This window comes from Delphinus delphis, chromosome 5 (genome assembly GCF_949987515.2).
Source record: "Delphinus delphis chromosome 5, mDelDel1.2, whole genome shotgun sequence".
NCBI lineage: Eukaryota > Metazoa > Chordata > Mammalia > Artiodactyla > Delphinidae > Delphinus > Delphinus delphis.
Genome location: NC_082687.1, coordinates 46,171,447 through 46,194,518, shown reverse-complemented (window position 1 = coordinate 46,194,518; position 23,072 = coordinate 46,171,447). Strand labels below are relative to the sequence as shown.

The 23,072-nt window shown below is 45.4% G+C and overlaps 1 protein-coding gene and 2 long non-coding RNA genes across 7 annotated transcripts in view; 1 reads left to right on the top strand and 2 right to left on the bottom strand.

The window, feature by feature from the left end:
• The window catches only part of SHROOM3 (shroom family member 3), a 195,343-nt gene extending 174,270 nt beyond the window's left edge, over positions 1-21,073 (top strand). For 3 of the 5 annotated variants that reach the window (XM_060012328.1, XM_060012326.1, XM_060012325.1), the window contains 4 exons: positions 839-1,348; positions 3,852-4,002; positions 15,804-16,076; positions 20,098-21,073. In XM_060012328.1, the coding sequence (XP_059868311.1) occupies positions 839-1,348; positions 3,852-4,002; positions 15,804-16,076; positions 20,098-20,463 (1,300 nt within the window). In that variant the 3' untranslated portion in view covers positions 20,464-21,073. The remainder of the gene's footprint in view (positions 1-838; positions 1,349-3,851; positions 4,003-15,803; positions 16,077-20,097) is intronic. The other 2 variants (XM_060012329.1, XM_060012327.1) reach the window with 1 other exon arrangement.
• On the bottom strand, positions 4,092-10,627 carry LOC132425885 (uncharacterized). Its single transcript, XR_009519521.1, has 4 exons — positions 10,413-10,627; positions 7,924-8,018; positions 7,504-7,658; positions 4,092-7,392 (listed from the first exon to the last, which is right to left on the bottom strand). It is a non-coding gene; the product is annotated as an uncharacterized lncRNA (long non-coding RNA).
• Positions 14,730-20,265, bottom strand: LOC132425886 (uncharacterized). Its single transcript, XR_009519522.1, has 3 exons — positions 20,212-20,265; positions 16,823-16,980; positions 14,730-15,893 (listed from the first exon to the last, which is right to left on the bottom strand). It is a non-coding gene; the product is annotated as an uncharacterized lncRNA (long non-coding RNA).
• Positions 21,074-23,072: the final 1,999 nt, after the last annotated feature.

Sequence of the window (23,072 nt, the reverse complement as noted above, 5' to 3'; positions counted from 1 at the left end):
TTCATTTCTGTGGATGTGGCAGGTTCAAAGAGTCCAAATAAACAGCATCCCTCTTCCCTGCCCAGAGTTCTGAACCCGTTAAGAAATAAGGCAAAAGAAAAAGGCATTCAGAAGACAAAAAAAATCACTGTTATTACTGAGAGAGCTGATCCCGGAGCATATGGCTTCTATCTGAGTATAAGTGGGCCTCCTGATACTGAGCCCCGAATTAAACAGGGGTGCCCGCCTAGTCACAGGCTGTGCTGGACACACACAGCAAGCACACGTGTGAACACGCAAGAGCAAGCCTGGAGGTAACCTTACTCTCTAAAGAAAGAGGCTGGACTAGGAATGGGCTATGGTCAGCTTCTCTTTGCAGAGTCACTGTCTCTGTCCATAGGAAGGAATAAAGAGTAAGGCTGAAAGTCATTAACGTTTAGGGAAGACCTCTGCTTGGAAGCCAGGAGAATGAGGAAGAGGCATTTCCCAACACATACTCCCTAGGACAGCACTAAAATACATTGTCTGATAGCACCCTTGTCGTAACTTCCCCTAAACACCACCTGTTCCCTTTCACTACCCTCTGTTCACTTTGATAAAGCTCTGGAATCCGAGAACAACATTCACCAAAACTGAATTCCTGCTACATCTGTTCCCCTTAAAAAGTCACACAACCCCCCTGTGACCAGCTAGTGGACTTAGTTGAAGGCCCTTTTGAACCCTGCCGTTTGTGGGGAATAACAACCCCAGAAACTCCTGATGTGTGTGGGAAGCTGCAGGCCTCGTGTGCAAACGTCTCCCTGCCTTCCTTCACCCTCCTGCTGACTCTTCTCTTAACCACTCTCTTTTAATACCCCAGCAGCTCCGGCAAACTTGCCAAGGTGACAGTTGCCAAGGAAAGGCCCATCCCTGGTGCAGCCCATTTGGTTGATAGTCAGATACTGGCTTCCAGATCCCAAACTTCCATCAAGAGTTCAGAGGCCAATGAGACCAACCCACCCTCCACCACCGGTGCTCCGCCCCAGGCTGCCGGGTCTCTTAGCAAGCAGCCAAGCCCAGGGCAGCCACCTTCCATCCAGACCCAAAGCCTCAGCCACGACCCAGTCAGTGGGCCTCACAGTTTAGAAGAGAATGTCAGCTCTGGCCCTCAGAAGACCTCAGAAGACATGAGAACAGAGGCTCTGGCCAAGGAAATTGTCCACCAAGACAAATCTCTGGCAGACATTTTGGATCCAGACTCCAGAATGAAGACAACTATGGACCTGATGGAAGGTTTGTTTCCACGAGATGCTAATCTTCTGAAGGAAAACAGCATAAAGAGGAAGGCCATGCAGAGAACTGTCAGCTTCCCAGGATGTGAAGCTAAGAGGTAAGTCCCCGGTCATGACCCAAAGAGACTTAAAATTGAACTCCTTCCATGGGGGTGATGATAAGTCTAGAACTGCTTATCTGAGGTTTTCCCGCTTCCAAAGATCCTGACCCCAGACTGACATTCCATCTCAGCCTTAGGGGAATGGCTCTGACCTACCTTGAGTTGTTTGCCCAGCAACAAGTAGTAATAGTAATTACTGTTTATAACCTATCGTTCACGTTCTCTGTGTCAAGCATTATATTCTTTAAGCATTATCTCATTTAATGTTCGCGAGAACCTTCTGAGATAGCTACCAATTTTATCTCCATTTTACAAATGAGGAAACTGAAGCAGAGAGGAATGAGAACCATGCCCAGCTGAAGTCATAGAACATGTGAGTGATGGCGTCTGTGCGCTCTCAGTGCTTATACAGTGCCCTTGAAAACTCAGCACACATGCAGCTGCCCGTTCTGCCAGAGTTGCCCTTACAGAGCCCCATACGGGTCGGTGCTGAGGGAGGGGCAGGTGGAAGTGGTGAGCACACAGGGGCCTCCCCTCGGCCGAGGTGAACATGGTCTTGTAAAAAGCGTGACAGCCTAGAGAAACAGATTGACTTACTCCGCTGACATTCACCTTTGAAGAGGTAGGGTGGGCATCTGCTCACATCCTGAACATCAGGAAGGGGCTGAACAGGAGAGCGCCCATGGTCTTGTTCAGCCGTGGGCCTGCACCCGAAGCTCCCTGAGCAGCGCGTTTCCTGTCCTGTAACGTGCATCCCAGCGCCTGCCCACAGCCGGTGAGAGGAATGTGAGCCGTCTGTATTTTTCCTCCTTTTGATTTCTCTCGGGTTACTGCAGTATTTTCTTGCATGTTTGATTTCCTTAAGGGACTACTATGGGAGAGATTTAGGATGGTTTTTATTTTCTTCTAAATTTTCAATGAAAACTATATGGATCAACAGTCCGGAGCTCCAGTTAGTGGCTTCTAGACTACATAAAAGCGGAGAGCATTCCATCTGAATTTGGGCTTGCATTTTAGAAATTTCCAACTGATCCTCGCTAAATTACTAACAGGAACACAGGGGAGGGGAGAAAGGAAAGAACTGCGTGGTACTCACAGGCTATCTGATAGGTTATCGGAGGCTCTCCTGATACAAGCCCTCAGCAGTCACCTTGTCCAGCCCCTCCTTTTTCAGATGTGGCAAACAGAGACTAATTGAGAAGTGACTTATCCAGGGTCATGTGTTTAGCAGACACTTCTTAAGCACCTTCAATGTGCAAGGCAATCCACTGGGTACACGAGGGACCCACAGATGAGTTTCTGTGGATGTGCCAGTCGGTTCACCACGGGTGGTTGTCCTCCAATCACTCGCTATGGGAAGACCAAAGTAATTTACAAGTACATGCTTAGAAAAGCATTTCCTGGCATTATCCATGAGAACCTAGGTTTAGAAGTGAAATGGTCATGCAGCACTGAGAGCTTCCTAAGGAATTGCAAAAGGATGGCATCGCCATCTTCTGGTAAAAATGAGCATTGTCCTTGTTGTACATGAGACTGCGCCAATAGCCACTGTGAGGTTTAATCAGATAGATGTCCCAGAAGCCTATTTGTGAGGCAGTGAATATATGTTGGGGGGGGGGACTATATCAGAAGACCTTTTCCCCATCTTTTCAATTAACTGGATTAATATGACTGTATTGTTTAGAGGAATAACCCCAGCAAGCGGGAAACTAGTAAAAACACCTTTTTGGTGGTTCTTTACTCCATAGTAAAATGATGGTCTAGATGTTAAACAATGTCACAAGATTACCTCTCCTAGAGAACCTAATTATGTCCATAGAGTCATCTATTCAGTGAGTAGGGCTTTATCTATAGAGTATGAAAGGCGGCTTGACTATAGTAAAACAAAGAGCATAGTTATTCAGGTTCCCAACTTCTAGTTTGTTCTCCAGCCTTGAAATCCCCCTGCTGTGTAATCAGTGAGTAGATTTTACATCTTGGCATCCGTTCACTGTTGACCAGCAAGCTCCAAATTCCAGGCTTACATAGAGCCTCAGGCTTACATGAAAAGGAAAATGGGTAGGTGTCCAAACAACAATTACAGTAGACATCAGAAACATTATGGGCAACATGGAGGAGTAGGAAATAATTAACCTAAAACCTGAGATTTGTGCAGCACCTTGAAAATACTTTCACAGTGACTAAGTCGAGGCTCTCTGTTGTCTTTCTGTGAAACGGGGAGTCAGTATCATTCACAAAAGGAGAAACATGCAGAGAGGTTAAATGTCCGTAGTCCTGACTCCCACTCCCCTTCCCAATATTGCCCTTGGTGGTTTTCCATCCCGAGTATGCTGGCTTCAAGAGCCCCACACGTTAGTAGGCAGTCACTAGTAAATACCTATTAGTCCATCCTAACTTCTGGGAAGATACTGAATATAATTTTTTTACACATTTCCGAATGGACAAACATATGGTGAAATTAAGCTGCGTGTGGCTGTACTTTTTGTTCTTTCTGACCCAGGAGTGAAGACAAGGAAGCAGCAGGCATGTTGGTCAACTGTCCTGTCTACTACAGTGTGTCTGCTCCCAAGGCCGAGCTTCTGAACAAAATCAAAGCTATGCCAGAGGAGGTGAATGAGGAAGAGGAGCCGGCAGACATCAACGAAAAGAAGGTAAGGAAAGAAATGGGGGGCACAAACCCATGTCCCCTGCATCGGCAGGCGGACTCTCAACCACTGCGCCACCAGGGAAGCCCTGCCAGGACATCTTTAACTGAACATTTTACAGTTTTTTGCACGTAGACATACCCTGCCCTACAGTAGCAGTGTGGCAAACTACTTGTTGCTTTTTCCTCCCCGTCTTAATTTTACTTTTTAACTGCTTTTTCATCACTTTATTATCACCCTCCCACTCTGAGGATTATGTGGCAAGAAGTATTTTTAGCCTGAGAACACGAAGGAATAAGAGGATTAGTCCTCACAGGAAATGACAGTAGGTACCATTTGTCAAGCATTTCTTAATCCCGGATGTGGGCTATAGTTTTTTTTACTTAGTGCCTTATTACCTTCTTTACACAAAACTGCTCTGACACGAATATTGTCACATTTTACGCTGAAGTAATCAGAGTGAGCCAGGACAAGAGGAGAAGGAGGGGACACTCAAGACAAAGGGAACAGCGTGGGAGAAGAGGTAGTTGTGTGAAAAAACAGGGAGAGCGCATGTGTATTGAAGAAAGATACTTCTAGGAGGTCTGATATTTGGGAATGTATTATAAAATAAATTCTCATGATTAAATTAGAAATTACCAAATTTAGAGAATAACAAAGAAAGGCCATGAATGGCAGGAGACAAGGCTGGGGGGATCCACGGGGGCAGGTCATGGAGGTCACGTGGGGCTTTGTCTGAAATGCCAAAGAGTTTGGATTTTACCGTGTGGTAGTGGAGAACCCTATGAGGTTTTTTGTTTTAAGCAACTACAGGTTTATTAACGTGTAATAGAATTTGTGTGTCACTTGCATTTACATATCTGATCTGGAAAGAGAGAAAATATGCAGGCTTTAATTGATGTTGTTGAAGGCATCTATTAATATATTCAGTGTGAAGTTGAAAATGCAGTTCTCTTCCCTAAAGCTTGTTAGTTCTCTAACAAGCTTTTATTTTCCCTAAGGATGGTTTTAAAACATGATGCTTGGGGCTTCCCTGGTGGCACAGTGGTTGAGAGTCCGCCTGCCGATGCAGGGGACACGGGTTCGTGCCCCAGTCTGGGGGGATCCCACGTGCCGCGGAGCGGCTGGGCCCATGAGCCATGGCCGCTGAGCCTGCGCGTCCGGAGCCTGTGCTCTGCAATGGGAGAGGCCACAACAGTGAGAGTCCCGCGTACCGCAAAAAAAAAAAAAAAAAAAAAAAATGATGCTTGGTCAAGATGGTTCTAAGGCAGAGTGTAGCCTTCTACCAACTTCTGCAAAGTAATAATTTGTTGCCTAATGTTTAAAGTTAGTAAACCTAAGATGTATTTCTACGCGTGAAACTAAGAGTGAATGGAAACTAGAATCCTGATTAATATTTTGAAACTAGCATTTCCAATCAGTTCTACTTTAATATACTTTTTATTTATATATCCTAGATGATGAATTGTAATATTCCAAGTAAATATAAGTATTACTTAAAATATAAAACAATCACTCTCTGAACTTCTGACATACATAAAATCTAAAGACTGTTTAATACTTAGGGCTTTCAATTCTTTGGCTAAACCCTGCCATATCTATTGGGCAAAAATCTGCTTAACCAGATCTCATGATTCTCTATTCTGAAGGCCAAAAGGCTTTGGCTTAGAGACTTAGTGGAATATTTCAAAAGGCAAAAAAATCTGTTATTCCTCAGAACTGGCTTTCCCCAAGAGATCATTAGTGACCCTCAGCTGCCTATTTCCGTCGCTCTTGCTTTATTCTTAAAGTTTTCCTCTGGTCTGTCTTCTTTTCAGCCTGAAAAACTTCCTTTAGCATTTCTTTTTTGAAAAGAAAGCAGCATTTGTCTGCTGGTGACAAATTCTTTTAGTTTTCTTCACCTAAGAATGTCTATATTCTGTTGTCATTTCTAAAGCATTTTTACTAGATATGGAATTCTGGGTTGACTATTCTTTTTCTTTTAGCAGTTTAAAAATGTCCCACTTCTTGCTTCCATGGTTTCTGATGAGAAACGCACAGCCGTTGAATATTTGTTCCTCCTATATGCAATGTGTTGCTTTTCTCTGGCTGCTCTCAAATTTTTTATCTTTGATTTTCAGCAGTTTGGTTATGATATGTATGGGCCTAACTTTCTTTGATTTATCCTGTTGGGGTTTACTAAGCTTCTTGATTTCTGTAAACTTACGTCTTTCACTAAATTCAGGATGTTTTTAGCCAGTATGTCTTCAAATACTTTTTTACGTGCTAATCTCTTTCTCTCCTTTTGGGACTCCAGTGACACAAATGTTAGACCTTTTGATATTGTCCTGCAAATTTCTGAAACTTTGCTCATTTTTTTTTAGGGCTTTTTTATTTTTGATTATTTATTTATTTTGGCTGCATTGGGTCTTTGTTGTTGCACGCGGGCTTTCTCTAGTTGCGGCGAGCGGGGGCTACTCTTCATTGTGGTGCACGGGCTCCTCACTGCGGTGGCTCCTCTTGTTGCGGAGCACGGGCTCTAGGCACGCGGGCTTCAGTAGTTGTGGCTCGCAGGCCCTAGGGTGCGCAGTCTTCAGTAGTTGTGGCATGTGGGCTCTAGGGTGCTCGGGCTCAGTAGTTGTGGCGCACGGGCTTAGTTGCTCTGCAGCATGTGGGATCTTCCTAGACCAGGGCTCGAACCCGTGTCCCCTGCATTGGCAGGTGGATTCTTAACCACTGCGCCACCAGGTAAGTCCTGTTCATGTTTTTTAATGTTTTCTGTCAGTTCATTCAGATTGGATAATTTCTATTGATCTATCTTCAGTTTCACTGACTTTCCTGCCTCTATTCTGCCAGTGATTTTTTTTAAATTTTCAGATATTATAGTTTCCAGTTCTAAAATTTCCATTCATTTTTTTGTAGTGTCTGTCTGTTCATTTCAAGAGTGTTTACTTCCACCATGGAGCATAGCTACAAAAGCTATTTTAAAGGCTTTTATCGTCCTGTTTGGGTTATCTCAGGGTTAGCACCTGTTGGTTGTCTTCCCCTGAGAGCTGTTCACATTTTACTGGTTCTCTTCATGCTGGGTAATATTGTACCTGAACATTTTGAGTGTTATGGTGTAAGTCTTGGGTTCTGTGAAAATCCTCTGAAGAAGGTTGATTTTTTGTTTTGTTTTAGCAGGCAGCCTAGTTAGGTTCAGGCTACAAGTTCTGTCCCACCTCTGGCTGTTGGTTCCAGTGTCAATTCAGTTTTCAGAGCCTCTGCTGCCTTATATGTGACTGTCCTACACAGGCACCTTTCAGGGCTGAGCCTGGGACTTGGGTGAGTTGTTCTGTCACAGTTCAGTTCTCAAAGCCGTTGCCGTGCTTCTTTGGGTCTGTCCCACATACGTGCAGCTTGAGGGTGAGCCCGGACCTAAGGCAGTTCAGACACCGAATTAGGGGGTCTCCTTTTCCTGCTCTCTCCTGTCCAGTATTCCACCTGACCCGCCCCCACCCCACTCCCAGCTCCCAGCGGCCCCTTTACCTGGGCCTCTGGCTAGAAATAGGACAAGCTCTTGTGGTGTCACGGCAGCCTGCACGGCCGTGCCGTTCTGCATAGCTGGGACTATCCTCAGTAGAGAAAAATAGTGCGGATTCCCCTCACACTCTTCGGTCCATGGGGTCGTTGTCCCCGTTCCTCTGGACAGAAAGAAGGGTGTTCTCTTGGGGTGTTAAGTGCCTGTGCCACCACTGCACCGTGCACTCTGCAAGGAGAGTCACTTTGGGGGGCAGGGCTGGGAAAGGGGGGGGAAGGAGAGAGGGAAGAGGAAGAAACAGGATTCCCCCACCTGCTTTACCTCACCGAAAGCAGCATTTTTGCTGCCACGCCCTCTGTGCAGTTCAGCATTGAGGCTATTTCCAGGGCAGAACCAGAACATGAAAGGGGGAGAAGCAGGAAACTCACCCCTGTTCTGGGTCGTACTTCAGGCGTGGCTCCCCTCCCCGGCGCACGGCCACAGCTAACGTTGCAGAGCCCTCTTCAGGGTCCAGGGGTGTTCGCTGTAGGAGGGAGGGGAGAGAGGCTGGCGTGGGCTCCCGCCATCTGGCCACCATCAGTCCCTCTCCCGGGGGTTTACCAGTGGGGAGGGAGATGCGGCGGATTTACATTTAGGGAAGCTGTGCACGCAGCGAGATGGGGGGGGGGTAGTGGGGAGGGAGGTACAGCCGCCTGGGCCGGGAAGCGACGAGGCGGGCCTAAGGGAGCTGCGGTAGGAGCAGTGAGAAACAGATGGATTTAGGTTTTTTTTTAAAGGAAGCGAAAGAGACAGAATCCGGTAGCAGATTGGACACGGAGCATGGGAGAGAGGAAGGAGGAGGGCTGGCTCCCGAGTTCCTGGCCTCGGTGACTGTGGTACCAGACATAGGAAAAACAAGGAGGTCGTTCGGGGAGGGAGGAGGATGTTTTGTCGAATTTAAAGAAATTTAATAACGTTTCTTGTATGTCAGAGATTCCTGTCGCCCAGAACCAAGAGACTGAACAACTCTCTGGTCACAAGCCTTCCCGAGAGGAAATGAGAACCACTCCTGACAGAGAATGTGCTAGAGAATATCTGAAGTGGCAGTCAGGCCCCCGCAACCTTTCTGCTTTGATGGGTCCCACAACGTGGGATGCAGGTTTTCTCAGGACAGAAACTGCCCCTGACTTCTCTAGGGGGTGAAATGCAGCTAAAGAAAACAGTCACATGCTGCTGCCTGGGTCCTCACACTCAATGTCTTTATCTAGTCCCAGTTTTTACCAGCGGAGCCTGAACTCCACTCTGGCCCCAAACCCTAGCCACGCGGCTAAGGGTCCTGAATTACTCTGTTGAGATCAAGACAGGCCATCAGTCGAGAGAGGCCAGCTGTGTGTGTAGTGATGTTACTGGCAACCCTGTGAGCACAAGTCCTCCCAGAAGACAAAGCAGTGTTGGGGGGGGGCGGGTTGGGTATGTTCCCCTGGGGCATCTACCCAAATGACTGGTGTGCGTTCTTCCAGGTGTTGCCTCATCTTAATAACAACTTGGATGTGTATAATACTTTTGTAATTTCCAGAGTGCTCGCACACGCTTTATCTTAGCTGAGCCTCACAACACTCCTCTGAGCCATTTTAATGTAGCGATCAGAAGCCTGAACCCTGCAGCCGGAGGACCTGGATTTAAAGCCCGGTGCTGCCGCTTTCTAGCTGCCTGGGCTTGGGCAAGTGACAGAACCTCCATCCGCTTCCCTTTCCTCATCCGCAAAAGGGGGATAGTAACGGTACCCGTCTCATCGGGTTGTTGTGAGCAGTAAGTGAACAGGAAAACACCTAAATAGTGCCTGGCACAGACAGAGAGCGCTGTAACTAAACATTATTATTAGTTTTAGGCAGGCATTAGGATGCCCTTGCAGTGGATGAGAAAACAGACACAAAAGGTCAGGGGACTGGCCTGACGGTGAGCTTTCTGTCAGCTGGGTCTCCTGACTCCTGGTCCAGTGTTCGTTGGAGCTGGTGCTGGAGCAGGGAGGAGGTGGGACAGGACCCAGCAAGATTTCTGCATGCAGATGGTGGGGTGCGAGGGAGGATCTGTTAAGCCATGTTTACAGAGAGAACGCTTATAAGTAGCAGCTCACGTAGGGTGAGTTAACAGTTTCTGCCAGATAAGAAGTGGATACATGGCAATGATTTTGCAAATTAATTAGCTCCTGAGAGACTAATAAGTTAGTTATTTTTTTAAATCGAAACACCTCTTCTCTCTCCCCATTGAATTCTATGGGTGTAAGTTGGTAGTTTTTTCGTGTTTTTTTTTTTTTAAGAGATCTGCCTGACATAGAAATGGCTGTTTAACACAGCGAACTTTCCCTTGCTGCCTTCAGTTACTCACATCCCTCTTAACTACATTTTAAAATCCAAATCTCCATATTTTAAGGGCTTGGTAAATGTGAAAAATTCAAATACCATCCAAACGTACAAGCTTTGAGCCAGGAGGGACTGGTGTGACTGCTCAGTAATACTGGTATTAGCAGATACGCCGAGCCGTGATGTATGACGTTTACAGCCTAGCCAACAAGCTTTCGGAAGTCAGAATGCCGCGAAATGTATATTGGTCCTTCCCACAGAAACCTCCCTGTATCACCCCTAGACATTTTCACCTTATTCTGTCCTTTCCTTGTCCCCTGAAGCCCAGAGTACACATCAGCTCCTGTACAGACAGGCTTCTGGTTCTTCTGCCACTGTTGATGTCTTTGAAAACCAAAACAGAGCAGGTGCCAGGCGCTGACCCCACGGTCTGGGAGCACACAAGGCCCACTGCACCTGCACACCTCGTATCAAGGGGGTAACAGCCAGCGCATGCTGAGGAAAGAGACAGCAAGCATCCAAACTAAAAGCAGCTCCTCATTTCTGAAAAAGATGGCAGAGTAGAAGGATGAGCTCACCTCCTCTCACGGAAACACCAGAATCACAACCAACTGCTGAACAACCATCGGCGAAGAAGACTGGCACCTACAAAAAAAGATACTTTACGTTCAAAGACAAGAAGCCACAACAACATGGTAGGAGGGGCGCTTTCGCGACATAATCAAATCCTATACCCACTGTGTGGGGGACCCACAAACTGGAAAATAATTATATCGCAGAGGTTCTCCCGTAAGAGTGAGAGTCCTGAGCCCCACGTCAGGCTCCCCGGCCTGAGGGCCTGGTATCGGGAGGAGGAACCCCCAGAGCATTTGGCTTTGAAAGCCAGCAGGGCTCGTGTGCAGGAGCTCCACAAGACTGGGGGAAACAGACTCCCCACTTGGAGGGTGCACATAAGGTTTCACGTACACTGGGACACAAAACAAAGCAGTCACTCCACAGGAGCCTGGGCTGGATCTACCTACGAATCTTAGAGGGTCTCCTGGGCGGCAGGGGTCAGCTGTGGCTCACTGCGGGCAGCAAGGACACTGGTGGCAGCGGTCCAAGAGAATAATGATCGGCCTGAGCTCTCTGGGAGGTCGCCATTTTGGCATCAAGACCTGGTGCTACCGAACAGTCTACAGCCTCCAGTGCTGGAACACCTCAGGCCAAACAAGCAGCAGGAAAGGAACACAGCCCCATCCACCAGCAGCTAGGCGGCCCAAATGTGTAGTGAGCTCACAGCCACCCCTAAACGCCCCTTGACATGGCCCTGACCCAGCTCCCCCCACCAGTGGGCAGGCACCAGTCCCTCCCGCCAGCAAGCCTGCACAAGCCCCAGGACCAACCTCATCCACCAGACGGCAGACACCAGAAGCAAGAGGAGTTATGATCCTGCAGCCAGTGGGAAGGAGACCACAGATAACAGAAAATTAGACAAAATGAGATGGCAGAGAACTATGTTCCAGACAAGGGAACAAGATAAAAAAAAACCCACAGGAACAACTAAATGAAGTGGAGATAGGCAACCTGCCTGAAAAAGAATTCAGAGTAATGATATCAAAGATGATTCAAAATTTCAGAAAAAGAGGAGGGCACAGATCAAGATGAGACAAGAGACGTTTAACAAAGAGCTAGAAGATTTAAAGAACAAAGAAACAGAGACGAACAATACAATAACTGGAATGAAGAATACACCAAATGGAATCAATAGCAGAATAACTGAGGCAGAAGAATGAATAAGTGTGCTGAAAAACAGAATGGTGGAAATCACTGCGGCTGAAGAGAATAAAGAAAAAATGAAAAGAAATGAGGACAGCCTCAGAGACGTCTGGGACAACATTAAACAAACCAACATTTGCATTATTTGGGTCCCAGAAGGAGAAGGGAGAAAGGGCCTGAGAAAATATTTGAAGAGATGATAGCTGAAAACTTCCCTGACATGAGAAAGGAAGCACTCAAGTCCAGGAAGAGCAGAGAGTCCCATAGAAGATAAATGCAAAGAAGAACATGCTCAGACACATATTAATCAAACTGACAAAAAAAGACAAAGGAAAAAATACTAAAAGCAACAAATAACATACAGGGGAATCCCCATAACATTATCTGCTGATCTTTCAGCAGAAACTGCAGGCCAGAAGGGAGTGGCATGATATATTTAAGGTGATGAAAGGGAAGAACCTACAACCCAAAATACTCTACCCAGCAAGGCTCTCATCCAGATTTGACGGAGAAATCAAAAGCTTTACAGACAAGCAAAAGCTAAGAGAATTCAGTACCACCAAACCAGCTTTACAACAAATCCTAAAGGAACTTCTCTAGGCAGTAAAGAAAAGGCCACAACTAGAACCAAGAAAATTATGAATGGGAAAGCTCACGGTATGTAAAGGCAAACATAAAGGTAGGAAATCATCCACACACAAATATGATATCAAAACCAGCAATCGTGAGGAGAGTACAAATGCAGGATATCGGAAATGCATTTCAAATTAAAAGACCAGCAACTTAAAACAGTCTTGCACATATATAGACTGCCACATCAAAACCTCATGGGAACCACAAACCAAAAATCTACAGTAGATACACACACAGAAAAGAAAAGCAATCCAAACACAACACTAAAGATAGATATCAAATCACAAGAGAACAAAAGAGGAAGGGAAGAAAAAAGATCTTCAAAAACAAATCCAAAACAATTAACAAAAGGGCAATAAGAACATACATGTTGATAATTACCTTAAATGTAAATGGATTCGATGCTCCAACCAAAAGACGTAGACTGGAACGAAATAATGCCATTTGCAGCAACATAGATGGACCTAGAGATTATCATACTAAGTGAAGTAAGTCAGACAGAGAGACAAATATCATGATATCACTCATATGTAGAATCTAATTTTTAAAAAATGAAACAAATGAACTTATTTACAGAACAGAAACAGACTGACAGATATTGAAAACAAACTTATGGTGACCAAAGGGGAAAAGTGGGGGGAAGGGATAAATCAGGAACTTAGGATTAAACATATACACAGTACTATATATAAAATAGATAAGCAACAAGGACCTACTGGTATAGCACTGGGAAATCTACTCAATATTCTGTGATAAACTATATGAGAAAAGAATCTAAAAAAGAATGAATATATGTATAACTGAACTACTTTGCCGTATACCTGAAACTAACACACCACTGTAAATCCACTATACTCCAATAAAATTAAAACGAAAAACCAAAAAAACCCAACAGGGTCTCCAGAGGAAAGACTGAATGGGCTAGACTCTGAACCTGATGGCTGTTCAGCTGTGTCAAATTCTTGGACCCGTCCTTACCCATCAAACCCTGCTCGCCTGGTGGCTGCCCTTCCAGCACTGCTGACCCATAACCTTTAATTAAAGCCAGGACTTGGACATTTCAAGGATATTATGAACCCCTAGATTGAAGGAGCCTGAGAAAATTAGTGCACCGAGTTCAGTGGAAACTCAGAGGAAGAGTTCTCCCCCCTCTTCACCACTCACCCCATGTGAGGACAGACTTACCTTTACTGGTTTAAGCTCATTTGCAAATTAAAAATCATCACATCTATTTCTTAAAATGCCAGCTACTGAGAGCCATAATGAGGATTTTTTAGAATGGAGTTCCTTCCAGAAATGACACAATATTAGTTTCAAAAGAAGTCGTATTTATAGGAATAATGGAAAACATGAAGCTGTTGCTTTCTTTTCTTTCTACTCTTTGGTTTTTTTAATTCCTTTTGTAGAAAGTATACTACTTAAGATATGAGGTTGAAATGGATCTCGAAACGTTGGAATAAGCAGAAGGCCTTTTCCTGAGGTTGAAGTGATAAGAATGTTGTTGCTTAGTTAACCTGCTCTTGGATTTGGCATAACCTGTTTTCTATAAGAAAGTACCCTCTGGTAACATTCAGAGTGGCAAGCCGAGGAAATGCAAGCTACGAGGCTTAAAAACTCCTGGGCTGACTTCACGTAGATGTCAGTCTCTCTCATCGTCTATCTGAAAGACAGGAATGGTGACATTTGACTTGTGGAACCCTGTCCAGCAGGGATATTGGGAGATGTAACAGCAAGTACTATTTATTTTCCCTCCTTCTCTCCATTCCAGTATCCCTGTCATTCTCTTCATAGGAACAGAGAGCACAGTGCAAGATCGTCACCCCCGCTGGGCATTTTTCTGGAGGTATCTAGCAGGCTATTTTGCAGGCAAATACCATAGCTGCCAGCCAGAATTGTTGTTTAGAAAATGATGAGTTTTCCAGGGGAATATAAGGAAAATTAAACAATATTCTCTCCCACCTGCATTTTTCTGAGCTCAGACTCTTCAGTTAAGGAATAATATATACTGTACATTTTTTTCCACTATTAAAATTGTCTTTTGTATCCACTTTGTCTTAACTGCTTGTAGAAAGCCAAAGATTATAACCCATAATGAGTCGGTGCAGCAGATGGGAATGTTTTAAGCCCCCTTCAGTCTCTGGGATTAGGCGAGTTGAGAAGACAGTAAGATGTCACCATTAAAGCCAGAACTTGAACATTTCAAGGACATTGGGAACCTTGCTTAGTTGAAGTACCTCTGGTAGTCCAGCTCCAAGGTGGGGGCAGATGGTGGAGAAATAAATATTTTCCTTATCATTGTGATTATTGTATTCTCTGGTGCACATGTTGAAACAGTACACAAAGCTGTCAGTACCCTTCAGTTTGGTTATTCAAAAATATTTTTTCCCTTTTTTTCTTCCTTCCTTTAAAATGAAGATTTACTCTAACGTAGAAATTGTGACCCTTTGTTTTCTTCCAACTGAATTCACACAGCTTGGGTTTATGTACACACACACACACACACACACACACACACACATAAATTTTGAGCTGGAACCTTGTTAGTGGTAAAGAAGTAGGTTTTAATCAAAAAAAGATGATGTTCTTTTTCCATATGGCTGCCTCAGGCGAAGAGAAAAATGACTAAAGAGCCATGGAGTCTAATTTCTCTTGCAACAAAGTAAGAGTAGATGCTTCATACAAATGAAGTCAGAGTTGAAGCCACTAAGACCTTTGCTTCGTTCCTTCAGTTAAGCACACTGGGTATTTGTGTAATCCTGTTTCACAGTATGGAGGTTTGTAAGTAAGGTGGCAGATTACATAGCCCTGCTCACTGGAGACAGTGGGTGCAGGACAGAACAAGGGACTGAATTCTGAAGAAAGGTCTCATGAATATTTACAATGGTTGTACAAGGGTGGCCCCAAAGTCAGGCTGCCTGAGTTCACGGCAGCCCCACCCACCAGCGTAGGTGTCTTAGCCTCACTTCCCCTCCCTAAGTCGAAGTTTCCTCGGCCAGCGCACTATGCAGCTGAAGTAGTATCTACTACGAGACAGCTGGGAAGACCAGGTGAGGTAATCCACGGACTTCCTCGCAGTGTTCGGCTCGTGGTATTTCCTCCACGAATGGTATCTGTGACTAATACTCAGCTCTGTGATCTTAGGCAATTCCCTAATTCCTTTGACTCTTGTCCGCTCCACTTGCTAAACAAGAATATTTACCCTGCCTGCCTACGGTATTGTTGTGAGCATCAAATGAGAACACGTATTGAAAAGACTTTTAAAAGTGAGTAGTTAACAAACCAGTTGGGAAGAGAGCGCTGTACACAGCACGACACAACTGGAAAACATTCCGAGGCAATGTGTAATCACGCATTGGCCTGTGAGGACTGAACAGGTTCAGAGAAGGCAGTTGTAGACATTCAGGGAAAGGAAGGAAGACTGTGGCCTTATGTTGGGGGCGGTCCACGCAGAGTGGAGGGGGGCCTCCAGCTGAGCCTCGAAGATGAGACAGGAAGGATGCAGCTGGGAGAAGTGGATCCTGCCCTCACTTACCAGTCAGCTGGCTAAGTTTTGCTATGCGTCTCCCCTCTCGTTCCAGGCCGAGTTGATTGGAAGCCTCACCCACAAGCTTGAGACCCTCCAGGAAGCCAAGGGGAGCCTGCTGATGGACATCAAGCTCAATAACGCCCTGGGGGAAGAGGTAGAGGCCTGGATCAGTGAGCTCTGCAAGCCCAATGAGATCGACAAGTACAAGATGTTCATCGGGGACTTGGACAAGGTGGTGAACCTGCTGCTCTCCCTCTCGGGACGCCTGGCCCGCGTGGAGAACGTCCTCAGCGGCCTTGGTGAAGACGCCAGTAACGAGGAAAGGGTAGGCCGCCTAACAATTCCGCTGAACACTTTACCTGCCCGAGCCCATGTACCCAGAGAAGCATGATTAGACAGGAGCCTTTCTAGAGACGGTCACCATCTCTCCGGGGCAGGGAGAGACCCCAACGTACAGGGAACAGAGGAGAAGGATCTTGCACGCCAAGATGTCGTGCTGACCCCTCAGCCTCAGGGATACTTAGGAAAGTTAAAAATGTGGGTGCCAGAGTTTCTTTCCTTCCTTTTTATCCCAGAAAAAGGAAAGGTAAAAGCATGATGGGGGTTGACATTGAAAAAAGGGAGAGGGACGACACAACTGTTCGGGATGAGGACAGGGCTCCCGGGAATCTGCAGGCGAGGGGCCACGGGCACTTGGTGAAGATGCACCCGCTGTGTCCGTGGCAGCCCTTACCGGAATAACTGGTAGTGACAGCGGTGGCGATCCCAGATAGAATCTAAGTCCTCCCTCTGGGTCAGACGCTGTGGGCTTAGACACACTGTAGGTGCAGTCTCATAGAATCCTCACGACAGGCCAGTAGGCAGCAGCGCCAGGACAGGAGGAGTCCTGCTGCAGCCCCCAAGCGTTATTCACCTCACTGAACTTAATTCCAGAGCTACAGAGCATTCTTCCTGTGCTCCTCTGTACAGCAAATATTTACTGAGTATCCGGTGCATGCCACTTTCTGATCTAGGCGCTTAGGATACTCTGAACAAAGCAGTCAGATCCCCACCCTCGTGGAACAAACTTACCAAGGGAGGTCAGGTGATCAACGTAGTTATTTTTCATATATGTGCCGAGGTGATGAGCACTGCAGCCGTCAAGTGGTTCCTTTGCTTTCTGGCTCCTTCTAGCTACAGCTCTCTCTTTCAGTGCTGTCAGGGATTTCCCAATTATTTCTCCGAATGTACTGCATTAAAAGGAAAGATGTCTCTTGTCAGATAGATTTTTAAAGGACTGAAAGAAGTCTAGGCGGTAAGCATTTAGGAATGTGACTCAGCACCCAGGAACTTTCTGCAGCCCCTTTCCCGGCGAGTGCCCTCCTCGTGTAAATGTTCTGGGCCTTCACTTCCTCACCTACAAACTGTCTACTGTGTTTGCCTTGAAAGTGTTGTCCTTCCCACCTTCCTTTCATCCAGAAAGCAGCTAACAAGAACCTGTCAGATGCCAGGTGCCCCGCGTGCTAGGGCTGAACGCTGCCTAAAAACAGGCCCGCCTTCAAGGAACTCAGCAGTTAGTGAGGAAAACCAACGTAACCAGTGTAGAAGCGGCAATTGTATTTAGTATGCTGCAGCACAGCGATAAACTCAGAGCCGTGAGAGCACCTCTCATGCGGTGTGGTGTGGTCAGGAAGGACTTCACACAAGTGCCGCTTGAATGGAGTCTACGGGACTTTCTTAATTCCAGGTGGGCTGAGAGGGAAAGGGCTTTACCATTTAGGAGGAATGTCATGGACAAAGTCCAGACAGACCATGGCGTGTTTAAGAATTGGCTTACATGTGGTTGGTATGTCTAGAGCAGAGTGCTTCCTTGATTTACTTGTTTTTAAGGGAGACCAACAAGGGATAATGAAGCCACTGTCCCCCCAGGGCTAGCATCAGTGGGGAAGCCATCACTACCTCTGGACCTGGAGCAGCACGAGGAAGGGGCCCTTATCAGAGCTCTAGCTGTAGCTGACCTGCGGCACTGAGGCCTGGGTGAAAAGTTGTAGCCACCACCCCCTGGCAAGGAGGGAGCCAGGGATAAAGGCAATTTTTTCTCCCTCCCAGCTTCCAGCCTCCTGCCCATGACTGCCACTGGCCAAAACCAGCAGCCAGCAGGGTGCAGCTTCCCTAGACATAGAGCAGGGCAGAGGAGGGTGGATCTGAAGGGGTAAACAGTATCCAGTGCAGAAAATAATCACAAAGACCTAAGGGTCGTACTTTAGACTTTAGCCTGTAGGCCTGGAGAGCCATGAACTAATTTCGTGACATAATCAGCCTGGGGAGGGGTGAGAATGATGTTACAGTTGGGAGGCTTATTGTAATGGTCTAGCAAGATGGGTTTAGGCTGTTAATTTGGGCCATTGTCATGGAGATAGAGAATAGGGAGTGACTTAGAGAATGAGTTTGAATTAGCAGGGCGTGTTAGATGAGGGGAAGGATAGAACAGAAGGTAATTCCAAGTCTCCTGTTCGGTCGCTTGGGTGGATGCCACAGGTATCTGAGCTAAGCAATACTGGAGCAGTTCTTACGGGAAGATAAGTTGAATCCAATTCTGGAACCACTCAGCACTTAAATGCACGTACACGCTCTCAAGTACATATAAGTGCTTGCTCACCTGCAAGATACATCTGTATTAGTTGTTATGATTATTAGTCTTTGTTAAATAAAAGTATAAATAGGAGTAAGGAAAGGAAGAATAAATGGTTCAGTAAATGCCAGATTCAGGATTATAGTTACCAATGAGGGGAGGAGGGGCATCGGGAGAACTATATATAACGCTTCAACTGAATATTTTGTTTTTAAACTGAAGCAAATATGAAACATGTTCAAGCTAAGATTTGGCACTGTTGATGATGGGCACACAGATCTTATACCATTCTCTGTACAATACTGATGTTTAAAATATTTCATAATTTTTTAAAGGTGAGGAAGAGGTTCTCACTTTTTAACTTACTTCCCTACAGTATTTTGAAGCATGTCTTCATTGCAAATTCAGTCCCTAAGGGTTTCTTTTTTAGGTGTGTTTTTCTGATTAGGAGAAGGAAGCCTATGAAAATGGAGATATTTGTAAGATTAACCTATTAACTTTGCACTTTTCCTCTAGGCGTTATTAGGTAAGATATGACAGGCCAGTTCAAGGGGAGTTTAGGGCAGAGACACATGAGCCTTTCATAACCCTACCTAAGCTAATCTGTGTTGAGATATATATCTAAATATTCTTATTTCTTGATTAATTTCCACTTTAAAGTTTCTCATTCACTTTAGCCTGAAGAGTCTGGTTAAATGTAAAATTTTAAAAAATTTTAATGACATTATATGTCAGCGTGTTGAGTAAAAGGCCACATTACAGACTTCTATAAGGTCTGAAGATAATACGCTGTCTTCCCATTGGGTCTGTATGAGAAACTCTCAGAATGTGAAATTGCCATCATTGCCAAATAGAATTTCTCTCATGTTAGATTCAGAGGCCGGAAAAATGGAAACTGATTTTTTCGGAGATGGTAAATATGATGTTCCCATTGTTGATTATGGATTGGGGCAGAGGTTCTCAAACTTTAACTGCAAAGAATCGCCCGAAAGGCTCCTTCAACCACAGACCCCTAAGCCCCACACCTCCAGAACTTTTGATTCAGTAGGTGGAAGGGGGCCTGAAATTTTGCATTTCTAACAAATCCCCGGGAGATGCTGCTGGTACCCACTTTGAGAACCACTATAAAATGGAAATACTTGTAAACACTCAAGGTACCTTGATGACTGGCTTTTTTTCCCTTCAGTTGTTTAACTGTGGTAAACTACATATAAGATTTGCCATCGTAACCATTTTTAGCTGTACAGTTCAGTAGTATTAACTATATTAACATTGTTGTGTAACAGATCTCCAGAACTTTCTCATCTTGCGAAACTGAAACTCTATACCCACTGAAACAGCAACTCCCCCTCCTTTCTCCCCTCCCCCAGAGCCTAGCAACCACCATTCTGCTTCGTGTCTCTATGACTGTAGACTATTCTAAGGACCTCATATAAATGGAATCCTGATTGTTCTTCTAAGTCTAGAAGCCTTAAAGTAAAGCCAGTACCCCAGCCAATTTTAACATAATCTCTCAAATTAAAGCTGCCACATGACTATAAGTTAGAGAACCATATATCTGCAACATAAGGGTAATGAACTGATTTTCAAATGACTGAGTCTCCTTACTTCAGATCGACAATCAAAATAGAAACTTAGACACTGCACCGTCCTGAAAAAGGTCTCTCTGCGGGCAGTTCGGTTCTTTTCCCCGTTCTGCTGGCCCTTTGCTGATCTGCTTGTTTCGCCCTGGCAGAGCTCTCTCAATGAGAAGAGGAAGGTCCTGGCTGCGCAGCACGAGGACGCCCGGGAGCTCAAGGAGAATGTGGACCGGAGGCAGCGCGTGGTGCTGGACATCCTGGCCCATTACCTTTCCAAGGAGCAACTCCAGGATTACCAGCATTTTGTGAAAATGAAGTCGACACTCCTCATCGAGCAGCGGGAGCTGGACGACAAGATCAAGCTGGGCCAGGAGCAGGTCAAGTGTCTGCTGGAGAGCCTTCCCTCGGATTTCGTGCCCAAGGCAGGGGCCCTGGCTCTGCCCCCAGGCCTCGCCGGTGACGTGACTGCCGTGGGAGGGTGGACTGTCAGTATTTTTCCAACAGTAACCTCTCCACTTTAACCTCTTCTCCAGGACCCAACGAAAAGCCCACCCCTTCTCTCAACACTATTTAATCTGAAAAACGTTTCAATACAAGCCAGCCTTTAAACTCTATGGGTTATGGGGGTTTTTCTGGATAAAAGAAAAAATTCCATCCAGGAAAAAGCCTGTCTTTTCCTTCTCACCCTTCATGATTGATCTTGAGAGCTTGAATGCTGCTGGGAACTTACCCCTTTCTGTTGTCACTTCGTGGTAGAAAGAAAATTAATGAAACTGTGCGAACTGATCGGAGGGTGTCTGTTTAGTTTTCCACAGGCTTGAGGCAACATGGATAAGTGCGTGTCACCCTCAGGAATGTACCCACAGTGGCCTTCCCTGCTTGTGGGCAGTGTATCCTGACGACAGGTACGCGTACTTAAGGGTCTGCAACATAAAGCCTTAAAGAGAAACACACACAGGAGAAAACTGTCAAACCTTGAACGTTGTTATTTATATTTTTAAAAATGAAAAAGATCATTGTTTGTGTGCTAACCACTTACTTGATTCTGTTTTGTGGTGGACGTAGACGGTTACATTTGAGCTTTGTATTTTGTGAGAACCTTAATGAAACGAAGAATTCCAAAGACAGTCACATTGAGTGTGGAGACTTTTTTCTTAAACTCTCAACAGTGAGTAGACCTTCAGTGCTTGTCTTAAGCTGAGTATGGGGGAGCCCCGGCTGCCACTGCTGCCAGTCTTCATCACTGTGCTCCCACAGCAGTCGGGAGCACACACGCCTTCCCAGGAAGAAGGCTTTATGCAGCATGGCGAGCGTATCCTTTCCTAGTGCTTCCTATCATTATCACTTGGGTGGAGAGAAAGCTAAATTTTACTAACAAGCACAACTCTCCAACCTGTTGATAAGGAGGCCGGAACCCAAGTCAATTCAAAACTGAATTCATGCTGTCCTCCTATACGAGATTTGAGCTAAATACAACTTCTTTGGTGAGATATTTTAGCAGGCTGTTTTAATGATGCTTTTCAAAAAAGTTTCTTTTCCTAAAATGTCAAAACTTATCAACTACATTTTCACTGAAAACTCCCTCCTTAACCTCTGAAGACTGATTTTGCACTATTCTGCTTCAATAATAACATCTGAGAGGGTACTCGAGAGCCCAAGATGTAAATATTATTAAAATATAGAGAGTGGAAGATGGAAGGAGATGATGGGCCAGCAACCAGGCTATGTTGTCAGCTGCCGGAGATGGCAACAACCCAATACTTTAAGCAGGTGGTGAATCCCAGGCTGTGCTTTAGTTCTGTTGTTGTTTTTACATGTGTTGAATCCTCGGGGGTGGGGGGGGGGTGGCCAACTGTGCTATTTGGGCTACAAGTACTATAGCAGCCAGTCCTAGAGAACTGGGAGAGTAAAGTTCTTAGGAGGGTATCAAATGCTCGTTTTTCTTAGTACATTTTAATTAATGAAAATTTTCTGGTTAAGAACTTCAAAAACGTAGTTTTGACCCCCAATACAGATGTATTTGATGAACTTAGAATCACTAGGCCACCCACAGATTTCTCCTGAGCCGTCAGCAAAAGCCATTGCTTCATTCTTCGGAGGTTTTACACCGTCAGACTGCATTATAAGACGGCACCTTGGTTTCCCAGGAATGTTTTCAAAAGCTTCTCTCTTACATCTAGAGGTTCCATCTCCCAGGGAATCAGTAGAACCAGGGACAGCATTCAGTAGCCACACTGCATGGTCATTTTGAAGTAAAGAAAAACAGTACCTCCAACTGACGTTTCATCAGACTTAGGCCAACACAGGAGCCTGAGATCAACTCCAATCGGTGTGTCTTGCTGATACTGAGTGGTTTCCCTGAGGTCAGAGCAGGTTGAAGCTAGCCAGCAAATGTCTGCAGCAGTTCTTAGTGAAGTTCCTCAGGGGATTCTGGGGCTCCCCATTCCCAACACTCTTCTAAATTATCCTTAAGGATTTGACTGGGAACGTTGTACACATTCAGTCCTTTTCATCACTTTTCTAATTTATACATGGCAAAGTAAGTGACCCCCCAGAGAAGAGCAGGTGATATACTGCGAGGCACCACAAGCACCTGAAAGCTATGATGCTCTGAGGATAGTTACCCCTTCTTTTGCTCCATTGAAATGTTGTTCTGTTATGTGAGATGAGTGAGGTACCGAGTAGGACTGTGAAATCTAATTCTCAGGCGGATGTGATATTTATCACAGGGCTTTTGACCTCTGTGCTCTGATGAGAAGAAATCACTAACCTAATTTTCATCGTTAACTTTAACTAGATAATAAGCCTATTCTTGATCCCTTTCCTATTTTGCATTCTTTCTCTACTATTAAAAAAAAATTATTAAAAAAATCTTCCGTAGTAGAAGCCACCTTTTCCCTCCGAATGGCATTCTCAGCCAAAATCATGGGCGCAGCGACCAGGAGCAAGTTGTTGGTCAGGATTGCAGGACACGCATTACGTCACCAGGAATGTCCGTTCAGTCAATAATCGTCCCTGTGGATATGATCCTTTCAGAGATACCACGTCCTGTGAGAAGTCAGGTGGGAGTGGGATGGCCTTGCTGACACTCAAGAATCCTTCAAAGTTCCAAGAAAGGACAATGTCCTAC